General features: G+C 40.1%; 1 protein-coding gene across 6 annotated transcripts in view; it reads right to left on the minus strand.

Moving 5' to 3' along the window:
• The window catches only part of stard13b (StAR related lipid transfer domain containing 13b), a 269,782-nt gene that overhangs the window by 24,570 nt on the left and 228,225 nt on the right, over window positions 1–16,987 (minus strand). For 5 of the 6 annotated variants that reach the window (XM_060897733.1, XM_060897732.1, XM_060897734.1 and 2 more), the window contains 3 exons: window positions 13,336–13,407; window positions 9,426–9,507; window positions 560–623 (listed from right to left, as the gene is read on the minus strand). In XM_060897733.1, coding sequence (XP_060753716.1) covers window positions 560–623; window positions 9,426–9,507; window positions 13,336–13,407 — 218 coding nt within the window. Of the gene's footprint in view, window positions 1–559; window positions 624–9,425; window positions 9,508–12,813; window positions 12,996–13,335; window positions 13,408–16,987 lie in introns of those variants that run through there. The other variant, XM_060897737.1, reaches the window with a different exon arrangement.

Below are 16,987 nucleotides of genomic sequence, written 5' to 3' on the forward strand. Positions count from 1 at the left end.
TGAAGCTCATGTATGCTATATCGAGTTAATGACTCTATACTGCTGAAAGATGGAAATTTAACAAATGTCTGATGGTGTACAAATGTATGAACGGACTTCGACCAGAATACCTCCGGAAATTTTTTGTTCAAAACTCCATAATTATAACACAAGCATAAATAACAAATATTCATATTGTGAACTCAAAATAAGGACACGGGATTTTCGGGGGGGGGGGGCTCAGCTGCCATGTTGTATAATTCTCTGCCTGACTATGTGGAAAACTCTGAGACGACTAAGAAATGTAGAATCAACTACTGGAAACACTTTTCTGGTATTGGGATATATTTTTATAAATGGAATACACATTTTTTTTCATTATTAATCATAATAATATGTTTCTCTCATTATATTGTATTAGTTATATATTTTACAAATTTAATAATGTAGATATAGATTATTAGCATAAGTTTCTACACATTTCCAATGGAAACCAGCGTCAGCTGAGTAGATCTTGTGTTTAATAAAGCTATCTATCCAATTACAAAAAAAAAAAAAGGAAGAATCCAGTTACACTGACCTTCTTTTTGGGAAGATTCACGTCCAGTTTCATCAAGGCACACTTGTTTAATGTGTTCAGTCGCCTGCATGAGAAAGAAATCAAAAGAAAAATGCATAAACAAAACAAAGATTAAAATAAAAGCTTGTTATTTGCTTCAATCTTCATGAAAAGAAAGCCTTCTGTGTTCCACGTGAGATACAGCAGCAGTGGGAAAACTGTTTCTGAGTTAATCTGATAAAGAGCTCGTCTCTTCCTGCCCAAGCATTAGCTCTGGCTGACAGTAAACCCAATTAGTCGTCGAAATCAGCTCCATGCTCTGGTTCTAATTGGGAGAGCGTGTTGTGCAGCAGCGGTCCAGCGATGACAAGTATCTGAAGAGCTTTTAATATGGTGCTTCAAACTCCTTGTGTTGTGTCTCTGATAAGACAGATTACTGCCGTTTCCTTTTTTTTTTTTTAAAGAGCTCAGAACGTTCTCTCTGAAGCCGCTTGTTAAAAAGGAGGAGGAGAAGGAGAAGAAGAAGAAGCTGTTCTGTAAAAACAAACAGTTCTGGCTTCAATGTTTATATTCATGCACTCCACTGGATGCATGATAGTTTCTAACACAGTAAGAACTAATACAGGAATGTGGATGGTGGAAAAAACATGTAGAAGAAATGCAGGGCTCGACATTAACTCTTTAATCCACTCGTCCAGTCGGACAAGCAGCAAGATTTCTCACTCGTCCTGACCGTAATCTTTTTATTACTACGCTCTTTTTACAACCCCAATTCCAAAAAAGTTGGGACAAAGTACAAATTATAAATAAAAACGGAATGCAATGATGTGGAAGTTTCAAAATTCCATATTTTATTCAGAATAGACCATAGATGACATATCAAATGTTTAAACTGAGAAAATGTATCATTTAAAGAGAAAAATTAGGTGATTTTAAATTTCATGACAACAACACATCTCAAAAAAGTTGGGACAAGGCCATGTTTACCACTGTGAGACATCCTCTTTTCTCTTTACAACAGTCTGTAAACGTCTGGGGACTGAGGAGACAAGTTGCTCAAGTTTAGGGATAGGAATGTTAACCCATTCTTGTCTAATGTAGGATTCTAGTTGCTCAACTGTCTTAGGTCTTTTTTGTCGTATCTTCCGTTTTATGATGCGCCAAATGTTTTCTGTGGGTGAAAGATCTGGACTGCAGGCTGGCCAGTTCAGTACCCGGACCCTTCTTCTACACAGCCATGATGCTGTGATTGATGCAGTATGTGGTTTGGCATTGTCATGTTGGAAAATGCAAGGTCTTCCCTGAAAGAGACGTCGTCTGGATGGGAGCATATGTTGCTCTAGAACCTGGATATACCTTTCAGCATTGATGGTGTCTTTCCAGATGTGTAAGCTGCCCATGCCACACGCACTAACGCAACCCCATACCATCAGAGATGCAGGCTTCTGAACTGAGCGCTGATAACAACTTGGGTCGTCCTTCTCCTCTTTAGTCCGAATGACACGGTGTCCCTGATTTCCATAAAGAACTTCAAATTTTGATTTGTCTGACCACAGAACAGTTTTCCACTTTGCCACAGTCCATTTTAAATGAGCCTTGGCCCAGAGAAGACGTCTGCGCTTCTGGATCATGTTTAGATACGGCTTCTTCTTTGAACTATAGAGTTTTAGCTGGCAACGGCGGATGGCACGGTGAATTGTGTTCACAGATAATGTTCTCTGGAAATATTCCTGAGCCCATTTTGTGATTTCCAATACAGAAGCTTGCCTGTATGTGATGCAGTGCCGTCTAAGGGCCCGAAGATCACGGGCACCCAGTATGGTTTTCCGGCCTTGACCCTTACGCACAGAGATTCTTCCAGATTCTCTGAATCTTTTGATGATATTATGCACTGTAGATGATGATATGTTCAAACTCTTTGCAATTTTACACTGTCGAACTCCTTTCTGATATTGCTCCACTATTTATCGGCGCAGAATTAGGGAGATTGGTGATCCTCTTTCCATCTTTACTTCTGAGAGCTGCTGTCACTCCAAGATGCTCTTTTTATACCCAGTCATGTTAATGACCTATTGCCAATTGACCTAATGAGTTGCAATTTGGTCCTCCAGCTGTTCCTTTTTTGTACCTTTAACTTTTCCGGCCTCTTATTGCCCCTGTCCCAACTTTTTTGAGATGTGTTGCTGTCATGAAATTTCAAATGAGCCAATATATGGCATGAGATTTCAAAATGTCTCACTTTCGACATTTGATATGTTGTCTATATTCTATTGTGAATACAATATCAGTTTTTGAGATTTGTAAATTATTGGATTCCGTTTTTATTTACAATTTGTACTTTGTCCCAACTTTTTTGGGATCAGGGTTGTATTACGAACTCAATGAAAGGAAAGTGATTAACAAAGTTTATCAAAAAGCAGGTAGAGTTGTGATAATCCTCATCCTTTAATGAGTTATAATTCTTCAATAAAACCCAAACTTTAACTGCAACAATAAACAAAAACTATCCAAGGCCCCATTATGGAGGGTGTGTTGTTATTGTTAGAGCCCATTACCTGATCTGCAGTTTTAAAAGTTTGACTTCAAGAGTTCAATCTTGATTAAATTAATCAATCCAGTAAAACTTGAAGTATAAATTAGTGCTGTCAAAAATGTCGCGTTATTATCGCGTTAACTTGACTCAATTTTAACAGCGATAATTTTTTTATCGCGAGATTAACGCTCTGTGACATGATGTAGGTTTTTCATAAGCTTTTGAAACTGCCAGGAACTTGGAACAGAGACTTTGCTTAGAAAAACGATAGCAGCTCGACTGTAATGCCACGCCCCGCACAGCCAGAGTCCTCTGCCCTCCCCCGAAGAGCCACGGTGCTCGGCTTAGGTTTCGTTTTCCCATCGGCGGCTCCAGCCCGACTTTGCAGTGGCTGTGACAAGACGTGTTATGCACTGCAATAAAAAAAGACAACAACATTGGTACAACCAGTGTTCGAACTATGCCGATATTTTCGGGGGGTCCCTTTTTTCCCTTGGGGGGGGTGCTTGCGCTTGTCTCAGAGCGTGGATCTCCATCGCGCGCTCACTTCGGATATGCAAATGCTTCCCGTTACACACGATTGCTATGTCAATAAACATCATTTTGCCAATATTTTAGAGACCCCCCAACATTTCCCAAATCATGTTTTCAAGGGATCTCATGTCTGTTTCAGGGGATCTCGGATCCCCCGAGTACCCCCGTAGTTCGAACGGTGAGCAAGCCCATTCACTTTTTTATGCTGATGATAAGAGAATTACAATGGTTTTTCATGTGACAAAAATGTGCGATTAAATTGCGATTAATCGCGAGTTAACTATGACAGTCGCGACATTAATCGCGATTAAATATTTTAATTGCTTGACAGCACTAGTATAAATTAATTCAAAGAACAGAAAACGAGTGGGACATGATGAGGGGGACAGAATCACGTTGTGGATGAAAACAAACCCTAAGTGAGTTCAGCACTGTCGTAAAATTCACACGAAATATTTTATGATATTTGTGATGTGAACCATCCAAAAGAAAAAGTCCGAATGAAATGACGATTCACCACAGATTTATTTTATTCAGGTATTTGAACACAATTTCTCTGATTTTGATGAAGTCTAATAATCTATAATTAGATATTACGGCGTGGTTATTTTTACACACGCACCTTCCTCGGAATTTCGTAAACAGTAGCACAGCCGGATCACTGAGGGGATCGAACTTGTCCTGTTCTATAGGAAGATGTGGATTTGACAAAACATTTGGTTGTCCCGGACAGTCGGACAACCGTTAATGTTGAGCCCTGAGATGCTTACTTAGCATTTATGGAATGAGTCTCCAATGTCAGGCAGAGAAGCCTGTCAAAGAACGTAAGTGATACAAGGAACTAACATTAACTATTGTATAAACAGATTAAAAGCAAAACATGTCATACTTTAATTAATAAATAATTGAAATTGTAAATTCTGTTTTTACTCCTGACTTAATATCTCTCAGAAACAGTAAATAGAGAGCCTTGGTCTCTTGGAGCTTGGCTGCTGAGGCTTTGTGGGAAAGTTGGCTCAAGGTATTAATAGCCACTGAAAACAACAGCAGTAAAGATGGAAATAGTGATGACACATTCCACGCAAAGGACATGCACAAGGAAACGGAGGATAGCAGGATTTATCGTATGTTGATTATGGCTTTTATGACAAATTATTGTTTGGAAACAGATTCTTGACTGTTTGATGACAGTGAAGCCTTAAAACAAGGCAGATAAATGGTAATGTCAATGAGATATAATGCTATAGAAGCAGGAATGAGTGGAAACTTTCAGAACCAAGGATAAGCGTTTCTGAAAAACAAGACAAGTCATGTGAAAGGAGCTAAATCCTAAAGTATGGTGTTCACACCAGGCCATATTAGGAGTTAATGTAATGCATTTTTGATAAATGTAAGAAATTCTTATTTTTCTCCTTGTTTTTTTTTTTAAATCGACAAATTATGTGGAGAGTTTTAAGATCAATTTATTCTGAAAAAAATGGATATCATGAGGTCATGATTCTAAACAATCCAAAATGATATACAAGAAGGGCACACAGTAGACTGCATACCTCCGCCAAGCCACATGTTATCAACATCAAAATCAAGTCACTGGAACTGAGGATAAGACTAAAGCTGTCCACCAAATTTCATCCAAATCCGTTCACTACTTTGAGTTATGTTGGGAAAAGTTAAAGAAAATCCTAGATCCGCATACTGTACATATCCAGATTTGCATCAAATTCTAATCAATTGTTCCTTGGCCCATGGTCCACCTTTCCACCAAATTCCATCCAAATCTGTTCACTACTTTTTAAGTGACGTTGGGAACAGACAGACAAACAGAGGCAAAAACATAACCTCCTTCAACAAAGTTGGTGGAGGTAATTATTGAGCTAATTGCCAATCTCTTACGTAATTTTATTATATAATTATAACACACAGTACTGTGCAAAAGTCTTAGGCATCCCATTTTTTTCATACAAACTTTGTTATAGATTTCTATTTGATGACTTCTACATTATCGAGTCGGTACAAAAACATTTTCGAGTTTCAAACGTTTGTTAATTTTCCAACACGGAATTAAAATGTTACAGGAAAAAGGTTGTGTATCTGAGCAGCATATTGCATAAGGGAGCACTTCATCTCATCTCTCATCTCATTATCTCTAGCCGCTTTATCCTGTTCTACAGGGTCGCAGGCAAGCTGGAGCCTATCCCAGCTGACTATGGGCGAAAGGCGGGGTACACCCTGGACAAGTCGCCAGGTCATCACAGGGCTGACACATAGACACAGACAACCATTCACACCTACGGTCAATTTAGAGTCACCAGTTAACCTAACCTGCATGTCTTTGGACTGTGGGGGAAACCGGAGCACCCGGAGGAAACCCACGCGGACACGGGGAGAACATGCAAACTCCGCACAGAAAGGCCCTCGCCGGCCACGGGGCTCGAACCCGGACCTTCTTGCTGTGAGGCGACAGCGCTAACCACTACACCACCGTGCCGCCACCTCAGACTACTATTTTTTTTTTAAAGCAAAGGGTCGTCTCACACCAAATACTGACATTGTTTAATTTATTATGACTTGCTGCTTACTGTTTATAGTATTTTTTCATGCTGTAACATTTCATTTCATTATTTTTAAGCCATTTTTGGTCGACAGCATTTCTTTACATGTGCCTAAGACTTTTGCACAGGACTGTATATACGAGTTCCTTTTGAATCATGAGGTTTCTTCCTCATATCGTGTCAGGGAGGTTTTTCTTCTCCTTGTTTTTGAAATGTAAAAATGAAAATCTTCTGTCAAGCTGCATTGTGAGAACATCTACTGTTAAAAGTGCTTTATAAATAAAATTAAATTGAATGTGCTTGAGACATATATAGAGACAATCAGCTTGGCTGGAAAAAAATCTAGTGGGATTTTTTTTTTTTTTTTTGGCCTATGAGAACATTTACATCACAGCTTTACTCACAATAAACCCAAAACACAAAAGGAAAATGTAACTCGCTGTAATATGTAAATATCAGGCATGACTGGACATCAAGCTCCAGATCACACTATTGACCCAGGCTCTGATGCCTAAACACTGTGATAGAGGAGATTTTTTCAGTATTATACACACTGGAATGAAGTTGTTGGTTCCCTGAGGATTTTCGAAAGGAGTGAAAAGTCACAGTGAATGAAGGCGAGAAGCAGGAGGTAGCGGCATTGTTCGGTTACAACGGCGAGCTGGTTTGGAATTTCGATGAGTTGCTTAAGGGTTGTTTAGAGTCGGAACGGAGCGAGTCGTGTGAAGTGGGTCTCGTTCTCCTGCCCCGTGCTTTCCTACCGTGCCGGTCTCCATGACGACCAGAATCACTGGGCTGTTTCTTTTCACATCAATATGTACACACACAAACAAGCAGTGAATAAAGCAGGAGAAGCTCAGCTCAGAGATATTATAGTCCTTTATGATTCTTCAGTGTGTGATCAGTGTGTGGAATGAACCATGAGAGAAGCAATTCAAATAAAAGACAATCAAATGACCATAAAATAAACATGGGACGTTATTTAGGAGTCTGGTCTGACATGATCCGCTCATCAACCGATCACTGAGTACGATCACAGACCCAGATAACTACCACCGACAAATAAATGTCCAAATTTTGATAAAAGAATTTAAACGGATGGCCAGAAACAATCAGGACAATCAGGACTGTACTGTAGTGACTTTGTAGTACACTACATTAAGTGCACTACTTTCCAAATGGAATGGGAATCGCATTTAAAATTGAGCCACATGCTCTTTGATGAAACTGTGTTCATTGATTATAACTATTATTATTATTATCCTACTCAGGCGGCACGGTGGTGTAGTGGTTAGCGCTGTCGCTTCACAGCAAGAAGGTCCGGGTTCGAGCCCCGTGGCCGGCGAGGGCCTTTCTGTGTGGAGTTTGCATGTTCTCCCCGTGTCCGCGTGGGTTTCCTCCAGGTGCTCCGGTTTCCCCCACAGTCCAAAGACATGCAGGTTAGGTTAACTGGTGACTCTAAATTGAGCGTAGGTGTGAATGTGAGTGTGAATGGTTGTCTGTGTCTATGTGTCAGCCCTGTGATGACCTGGCGACTTGTCCAGGGTGTACCCCGCCTTTCGCCCGTAGCCAGCTGGGATAGGCTCCGGCTTGCCTGCGACCCTGTAGAACAGGATAAAGCGGCTAGAGATAATGAGATGAGATTATCCTACTCTTTTCTTTCTCATGCATGTCCTCTCCTTTTACGTAGATGTCATACTTAAATGAGTTTGGGTGTATACGGGGATATGCACATGCACTCACACACACACACACACTCACTAATGCTTAAAATGGAACAATTTACACTCTATACCTACTCTTCTGCTATGTAAGATGAAATTGTAAAATTTTTTATTATTCTATCCACATTCACTGGATATGAGCAATCGTGCACTCTGATTGGCAACTCTACTAGGCTATCAGCTCATATACCATGAGTAGAGAAAAACAAAATGGTGGCTTTATCATCAAGTATTTAAAATAAACAGAAATAGCTAAAAGAATATAGTTTTTTTTTTAACCCCCGTCAGGTGTGCGTGTATGACGGATGTAAGGGCAGATACATTCACTAACCATAAACAGTGATATGCAGAGCGATGTAAACTAAAGTGCGTGAAACACACAACAGGCAAACAGTCCAAAGGAGCAGCCGAGGTCGTGATCGAGAAAACAGGCAGGAGGTCAAAATAAGGCGCGGACAGAGTATCAGAGGGAAAACAATGACGAGAACTAGATACGAGAAACAGGAATCAAAAACCAGGAAGTCAACTAGAACTAGGAACAAGGAAACAAGGCTTAGTATGCACACGAAACGCGCCGTAATACTTCGCGTCATCCTTGACTCGGCACAGTCCTTAAATAGTCCAAACATAGTTCATTGATTAACGGCAAGTATGCCTTGTTGACGGCGCGGGCACTGTAGCCCACTCGGTGCACGCGCAGCCCGAGGTGCGCTTTTAAGTGTACGCGCCAAGGCACGCAGGACTGACACCCCCAATATCTCCTGTTTCACACTCCAGCCCAGTTGGTGGCAGTAAGGCACCTTTAAGTTGGTTTGTCGACCACCAAAAAAAAAAAACCATAAAAAAGAACAATAAAACCAACCGAGGACAAAATAAAAACTTCACTCGAAAACAAAACCCCCAAAAATACGAAAAAGCAACAAAATATGGAATGAAAGTATTTGATGGTAAGAACGTATCTTTTTTTATTTTTCAAGAATTATTAGTATTATCGCATTTTTCACAAATTGCTCCTGTCATTTCACTGGTTTGTTTAAATTCTAAGTGGAAATGATTTTGTGGGACGTTTTGTATAAAGTTTCTCTTTATCGAATTTACAAAAAAATTTAAAAAATGCTCTGTTTCAAAAAATCCAGTGCATATGGATAGAATAAAAGAGTTATTCCACTCAATCTCGTCGTACATGGCTTATAGCCGACTCTGTGCTACGTGTCTCATCGGCTATCAGCTCATGTACGACTCGATTTCGTGGAATAACTTAATTGTAAGTGTGATGACCAAAAGAAAGATAAGTTAAGGCCTAAAGAAGGATAGCCCAGTTTCAAAATAAAAAGAAAGAAAAAAAATGACTTCAGGGTGCTTGACTTGTTGAACTTAAGTTATTTGGTCATTTATTTAATATCTGAGTAACTGTTAGTCTGGGAACAGATCCAATCCTACTCTCATGCTGTAGCAAAGACAAACCTGCACAAGCTTTTCATCACAAGAGATCCAGGGCAGGCCTTGCATTATCGTTAACGATATGATACATAATCATTTCTTACCGGCATAAAGGCTCCACGAGGTCTTTATCCAAAAAGTCGTGATCTTTCTTCACAGGAGTGATGTCGATGGGAAACTGTGAGTCTACAAAGAAGCATCAAAATGCCCTTTACCAAACATATACAGTCCCACCTGTTTCTCATTCCCATAATGATTTATCTATTAATTGTTCCTTAATAAAATGAGGCTAAACTTTTTTTGCATTTCACATTAACATTAAAAACAAAGGCACTGAGCTCTTCATGAAAAAAAAAAAAAACAATCAAACAAAAACACCACCACATTCTTTCCGTAAGTGATAGCCAACACTGACAGAGCAAAGGACTCGTTTTGGAAATCTGCATGCTAATTAAAAAAGGCAAGGTTAACCCCCCCCAACTCCTCCTCCTCCTCCTCCAAAAAAGAGCTTGGACCAAGTGCAAGCATTACGTGTTACTCGAAACACGGCGCCAAGCTTGTGCAACGGCACGGCCAGACCCAGACTCTCCTAAAAACTAACATTCCATGGGTGCAATTAAGTTTTTCTTTTTATTCTCTGAGGAAACGGCACTGCGTTTCACATTAAAGTGAAACCACAGCCAGGCTGCTCGAACAGTCGAGAATCCAAAGCCATGTGGATGGAAAGACGTGCTGTCTCAGCTCAGTCCAATGTTTCAATATGTTCAAACATTTCTGATGGAATGAATGAATGAATGAATGAATCATGCTCTGTGTGTGTGTGGTGGGGGGGTCTACCTGTCCATCAGATTTAGTCAATCTATCATGTGTTATTCCTGGATATGAGTAATCTTCATCATCATCATCACTTGCAGTCCGTCGAATCGATGATGACTGTTCTATAGTCGGTTCCATTCTAACTTCTGATCAAAGCCCTCCAGGAGGGTCTGTCATTTGCCTGGGACTGCCATCTAGCTACCTTTCCTCTTCATCTTCCTTTTCGCAGTATCTCTGAATCTAAGATGTGGTCTTCCCTGATCCCTCTTCCCATTGCAAGATGATGATGGACGACGTTCGAGCTGGTATAATAATGTTATTTCGGAACCATTTCATCGAGCTGCATGCAAGTCAAGTTTAAAGTGCAACTAATTTTTGCCGGACTAGGAACACTCTCTTGGCAAACAGAAATGTGGTCCAGTGGGTAAGGACAGGCCAAGACATACTGGCATTTATGTTTGCTACAGTGGTTGACCAGAAGATAGGGTTGTTTATCCCCGCTCTTAGGTGATGCCACAGTGCACCTGACTAGGGTGGTCCACTACAGACCTTAAGACAGATCTTGTATTTAGTTCTGCCAGGATGCCCAGTCTCACCCTCCTCACATAGGCAAGCCTTGTGGGGTAACCAGTTTAGTTGCCAGTTTCTCGACCATGAAGCAGGCTATACTGGATTACATGTTACCAGTAGGAGGTAAGCTATGACTAGATTAGTAATAATATAACCTAAAGGGTTCTTCTTTGGTCACTTCCTCCTGGTTACCCTTCAAACCTGGGAATCTTCTTTCAGAAAAGGTTCCATCTAGAACCATTTTAGTCTTTTCCTGTCCAGTGAACACTCAAGGAACCCTATTTCCTCCCAAGAATGTATACATATTCACTCATACTGTGTCCTGTATCCTCATGGTGACTTCACACTCACAATTTTAAAGCATGTCTGATATTTTAGACATGAAATACCAGAAATGTATCCACTGATTTCATTAGAAAAAAAAAAAAACTTTCTAGATGTCAACAGCTCTGAAAAGTCAAAAGAAGTGGAAAAAATTTGAATATTTTATATTTTCGTATAATTGCAAACATTTGTATTCACCCATGGGCTGTTTAAGGAAAAATGCAAATTAACCTACTTGTTAATTTTGTTAAAATATTTTGAAATTACATAATTTCTTAACTACATGACCATTTTGTTATTAGAGATAATGACGAAGTGTCTGTGAATCCTAGCACACTTTAATCGCTTAGTTACACACTTTAATTGCTTTATAACATTTCTGTAACGTCCTTATTTTGTCCTAAGGGTACACAAACTTTTACACTCAAACGCATCTGATATGTTTTGTTACATGATGGTTTAAAAATAATTAAAATGCGATCCAACGTATTTCTAGATATTTGGTCTTGAATATTATCCCATTGGCACAAAATTGAAAGGAATAAATAAGGAACTAGAAGGACACTCGGTAGAGTAGAGTGCATACCTCCGCCGAGCCACATAATATCAAGATCAAAATCACAATCCCTTAAACCTAGGATAATACTAAAGCTGTCCACCAAATTTCATCCAAATCCGTTTACTACTTTTTGAGTTACGTTGGGAAAAGGCAAAAAAATCCTGGATTTGTATACATATTTGGATCCTGGCGCCACATACATATCTGGATTTGCATCAAAATCCAGTCAATGGTTCCTTGGCCCATGGCCCACCTTTCCACCAAATTTCATCCAAATCCACTCACTACTTTTTGAGTTACCTTGGGAAAAGGCAAAAAAAAAAAAAATCCTGGATCCACATAGATATCTGAAGCCACATACATATTTGGATCCTGAATCCACATACATATCCAGATTTACTTAAAAATCTAATCAGTTGTTCCTTGGCCCATGGATCACCTTTCCTCCAAATTTCATCCAAATCCATTTACTACTTTTTGACTTACCTTGGGAAAAGTCAAAGAAACAAACAAACAGAGGCGTTGGAGAGGTAATAGAACACAGAGAAGCATGCAGTTATTGGAAAATAATCAACAGAGGAATAATGTGATGCTGACTGACACAGAACAGAGTTACTTTTTTTAAAGATTTTTGGGGGGCTTTTTTCACCTTTAGGACAGTGTAGAGACAGGAAATGAGCGGGAGAGAGAGACAGGGAGGGATCGGGAAATGACCTTGGGTCGGAATCGAACCCAGGTCCCCGGATTTATGGTATGGTGCCTTATCCACCTGAGCCACGACGCCCTAGAACAGAGTTACTTTTACTCTTCTAAAGTTGATTATTTCCCATAAACATTATGTCCCAAAGTGTTTGATTCCTCTTATACCACAGCAATTTGGCAATGCTAAAGACAGTCATTACATCACCTGCCTTTTCTCTCTTTAAATAAATAAATAAATAAATAAATGAAGAACCCAAACAGTGTACACGTTCCTCTCCTGAAGATTTCCATAAAGCACTGACACTTGAGCCTCCTTCCCATCACTGTTTATTATTAGATCTGTATTATGCAGAACTTCCACAGTACAAGTTCTTGTATAACCTGCTACTACAGTACTATACCTACTACTAAATTAACTTCATCAACACCCTCTGACCAATCAGATTTGAGAATTCAACAGCGCTGTGATATATGACAATTTTAAATGCTAAATTAGCAAAATCAATTTTACTTCGACATACTTTAATCTTTAAAGTCTTTAAGCCGGCTCAAGCCTCTCGTTCCAAAGCCGGACGGGCCGTAAAGTTTTTGAGCGGAAGACTGTTTTTGCAGCGCTGATAAAACGAGGTTGTTCCCATGCCCTTTCTCTTTGAGTGTGTCATACTGTAGGATGTTTGGATTGTAACTTTAAACTGGAACAAGTCACACTGGCCAAAGTCTGTCCTCCTTTCTGTCAGCGCTAACTTCACACAACTTTAGCGTTACTTCTTTTTCCAGACTCCAGTCAGCAGCTGTACAAATGAAATAACAACAAGTCACCAGTGCATGCTCTTGCACATGACGAATGAATGAACTCACGTCCATGTTAAACGTCAGAATTTCTCTAAAACAACAGCCAGAACTATCAATGCCGGGTTAAAATTATGCTTTTTGTGAACCATTGACGCCATGCAGTCACTCTGAGGCTTCTGTAAAATAAATGTTTGTACAGTATGGCTTTACTTTTAGGGTCTGACGCGGTTGGTGTGTTGGTGGAGGCTTACCTTCGAAAAGTTGCGCGTACTGCGGGAAACCTGCAGCTCGGAGCCACTCACAAGCTTCCTTCGCTTCGATCTCTGCAACAGCAAAAATAAAAAATCTTTTCAGATTCATATACAACACGATTTTTATATTTGCACTGACGACTTCCATTGGGATTAAAATCAGATTCCTTTTCAGTTCAAAAAATAATCAATCAATCATTCACAGGATATGAATGAAACTTTTGCTCATTTAAAGCCATTTTGTTCATATTGTTGTTCATAACACCGACATAAACCCTTTCTGACCTTCCTGAGAAGCATTTTAAATGCTTATAACAACCTGTATCAGCTATTACATCATAAAACTGGTTTTGCCCATTTCAAAGTCAATTTGACGTAACACCCGAGTCCAGGGGTTGATTTCTATTGACATAAGGTTGCGTTGTACGACTTTCCAGGTTGACTTATGTTATAACATCAAGACAGTTGGCTTTGTAGCTGGTATGCCAGTTATATAACATACAGTAGACTTGCAAGAAAAGAGAAATCTATTTTAGTGCTGAGAGGAAAAAATACAACTTTGTCATTATGATGTCATCACATCATTATAATTAATCATAGAAAAATCCTATCAGCAAAATTACGAAATCGACTTTACCTAAAGTGAAATACGTGCTGCTACAGAATAATAATTCTCACTCTCAAAACCTGTTTTAAAGGAACAGTCCACCGTACTTCCATAATGAAATATGCTCTTATCTGAATTGAGACGAGCTGCTCCGTACCTATCCGAGCTTTGCGCGACCTCCCAGTCAGTCAGACGTGCTGTCACTCCTGTTAGCAATGTAGCTAGGCTCAGCATGGCCAATGGTATTTTTTGGGGCTGTAGTTAGATGCGACCAAACTCTTCCGCGTTTTTCCTGTTTACATAGGTTTATATGACCAGTGATATGAAATAAGTTCAGTTACACAAATTGAAACGTAGCGATTTTCTATGCTATGGAAAGTCCGCACTATAATGACAGGCGTACTAACACCTTCTGCGCACTTCGGCAGCGCATTGATATCTGAGCTCCGTATCAATGCGCTGCTGAAGCGCGCAGAAGGTGTTAGTACACCTGTCATTATAGTGCGGACTTTCCATAGCATAGAAAATCGCTACGTTTCAATTTGTGTAACTGAACTTATTTCATATCACTGGTCATATAAACCTATGTAAACAAGAAAAACGCAGAAGAGTTTGGTCGCATCTAACTACAGCCCCAAAAAATACCATTGGCCATACTGAGCCTAGCTACACTGCTAACAGGAGTGACAGCGCGTCTGACTGCGTCTGACTGACTGGGAGGTCGCGCAAAGCTCGGAGAGGTACGGAGCAGCTTGTCTCAATTCAGATAAGAGCATATTTCATTATGGAAGTACGGTGGACTGTTCCTTTAAAAAGTGTTATATCAACCTTATGTCACTTGACACAGGAGTTGTGTTATTTGATGAAAGCACTCACTATGCCACAAGGCACATTGGGCGTCACCGATCCCTGTTTCTATAGCCCTCGGTGTCTTGCCTATTACATAGCTAGGATTACAGTGGGGGGGGCTGGTCTTCTGGTAACCGCGAGAGTTTGACTTCCTACTCACATCTGTATTGCGTCGTACCTCACCAGATGATAGTAGGTACCATTTTTATGATGGTCTTTGGCATGACCCATCCATGAGTAGAACTCATGATCTCCTGGTCGAGAGGCGGACACGCTAACCACTAGGTCAACTCACGGTCACCTGTTCTCATAAAGTTGTATAAATATTTATGTAGGTTTATATCCAGCATCATAAAGTGCATCCATAGAGGTTATGTGTCTCTATTAATAACAGTTTTAAGTAAACCATTACCAACATTTTCCATGTAAACAGTCAACCAGAATCATCTGACAGGTTGAAATCAAAACTACGCCGAATGACATTCACATTTTGTATCTCAGTCTCCTCATTCACCTGAATCTTGTGAGACTGTCTCACGCTTGTCTTCGTCAGAGGATGTTGTTATAATTCAAAGCAAAAAAACAAACAAGCGACATTTCTACACATCATTCTGAGTGAAATCCGTATACAAATTAGCTATGGAATTGTACGCAAATTAGCTATGCAACAACAACGAAAACATTTTCTTAAATGATTCCAGGGACCAATCCTATGCTAGTTTCTTCACTCACAACTTTAGTTCCAACCAGCAATTGGTTTTCATTTACTGTTTGACACACAAAAGAAAAGCATATAGCTTATCCTTTCATAGACGCTCTCTTGTTAATGTGTATCGAGACACTAGGAAGAAAAATTAAGCTTAAAGGGGAAGAAAGGGCAATATAGAGAGTAAATATAACAATAAAACACACATTGACGAACCTTATTCAAGACTTACAAAAGTTTTTCGTTCTAAGGTTGGAAAGTTATAGTGTTTTGAAAGTAGCTTGAGCAAACTATTTCCGCAGTTTGAACAGCCCGCCATGATATTAATTTTATCCAATCAGAATGCACGTTCATTTTCTCTGCGTAACACTCATGACGTATGTATGTGCCCAGTTGTGTTGGCTCATTGAGGTTGGGAATAGCACGTGTGAATCGGAAAGTAGGATGAATTGTAAGTGATCGGCTACACAATGCCGCAGTGTGTTGCTTTCGGGTGTAATAACAGGACCGATGGAAAGCATAACGATCCTCCAGACGTGTCTTTTCACTCGTTTCCGCTGAAAAACACCAAGCGAGTTCGAGCTTTCTTCTCTTCTTTCGTCATCACCGGAGTCGAGAGTACCTCTCCTAGGTTCAAACTGGTACCCTTCTAAGCCATAGCCTGCTTGCAGTGTGTCTTGCGGGATCTCTTCGTACGATTCGACAGAGCTGTCGCTTTCAGTTGATGCGCCCGACGCCATAATTACACGCTTCTCTCCTAGTGCAGTGGGTAGGGCTGACGTCACGGTCTTTTAAAAATGGCGACTCTTGTGCGGTTTAGCGTACCGACTATTATATTTACAATTACCAAGATATTTCGTTGTTTTCTAGTACATAAATTTGATAGAATACTTAAGAATACGTTACTTTGTCACATCAGCAACCGTATATATTGCCCTTTCTTCCCCTTTAAGAAAGTAGCAGAGATTGTTGGTTTGGTACCCCGAGTGAGTGTACGCGGCTAGTATCGGTTAGCTTGCTTTACGTACAAAGATTACGATGTCATGTTAAGCAAACAAATTATTTTTACACTCATTAGTGCATTGTTTAATTTGGGTGTGGGTGATCCAGGGGGAGCCATGGCGTAATGGTTTGAGAAGCAGCTTTGGGACCAAAAGGTTGCTGGTTTGATTCCCTGGACCAGTAGGAATGGCTGAAGTGCCCTTGAGTGAGGCACCTAACCCCGTGGGTATGTTGTATGTCGCTCTGGATAACAGCGTCTGCTAAATGCCATTAATGTAATGTAAGTAGTAGCCTTGGTAGTCGTAGCTAATTACTATTGTTTCTCAGAACAAGAAAAATGAAAACAAATACTGAACCAGCAACAACAGTATTGGCTGCTACAAGCAACCTGGTTGTTAGTGTGAACTACGGTTGAGGCATTGCTTAGTTTCCAGAGTTGTTTGTGTGTTTTAGATCCAGACTAAGAATGCACACAGCCTCAATGGAAC

This window comes from Neoarius graeffei, chromosome 17 (genome assembly GCF_027579695.1).
Source record: "Neoarius graeffei isolate fNeoGra1 chromosome 17, fNeoGra1.pri, whole genome shotgun sequence".
Taxonomy (NCBI): Eukaryota; Metazoa; Chordata; class Actinopteri; order Siluriformes; family Ariidae; genus Neoarius; species Neoarius graeffei.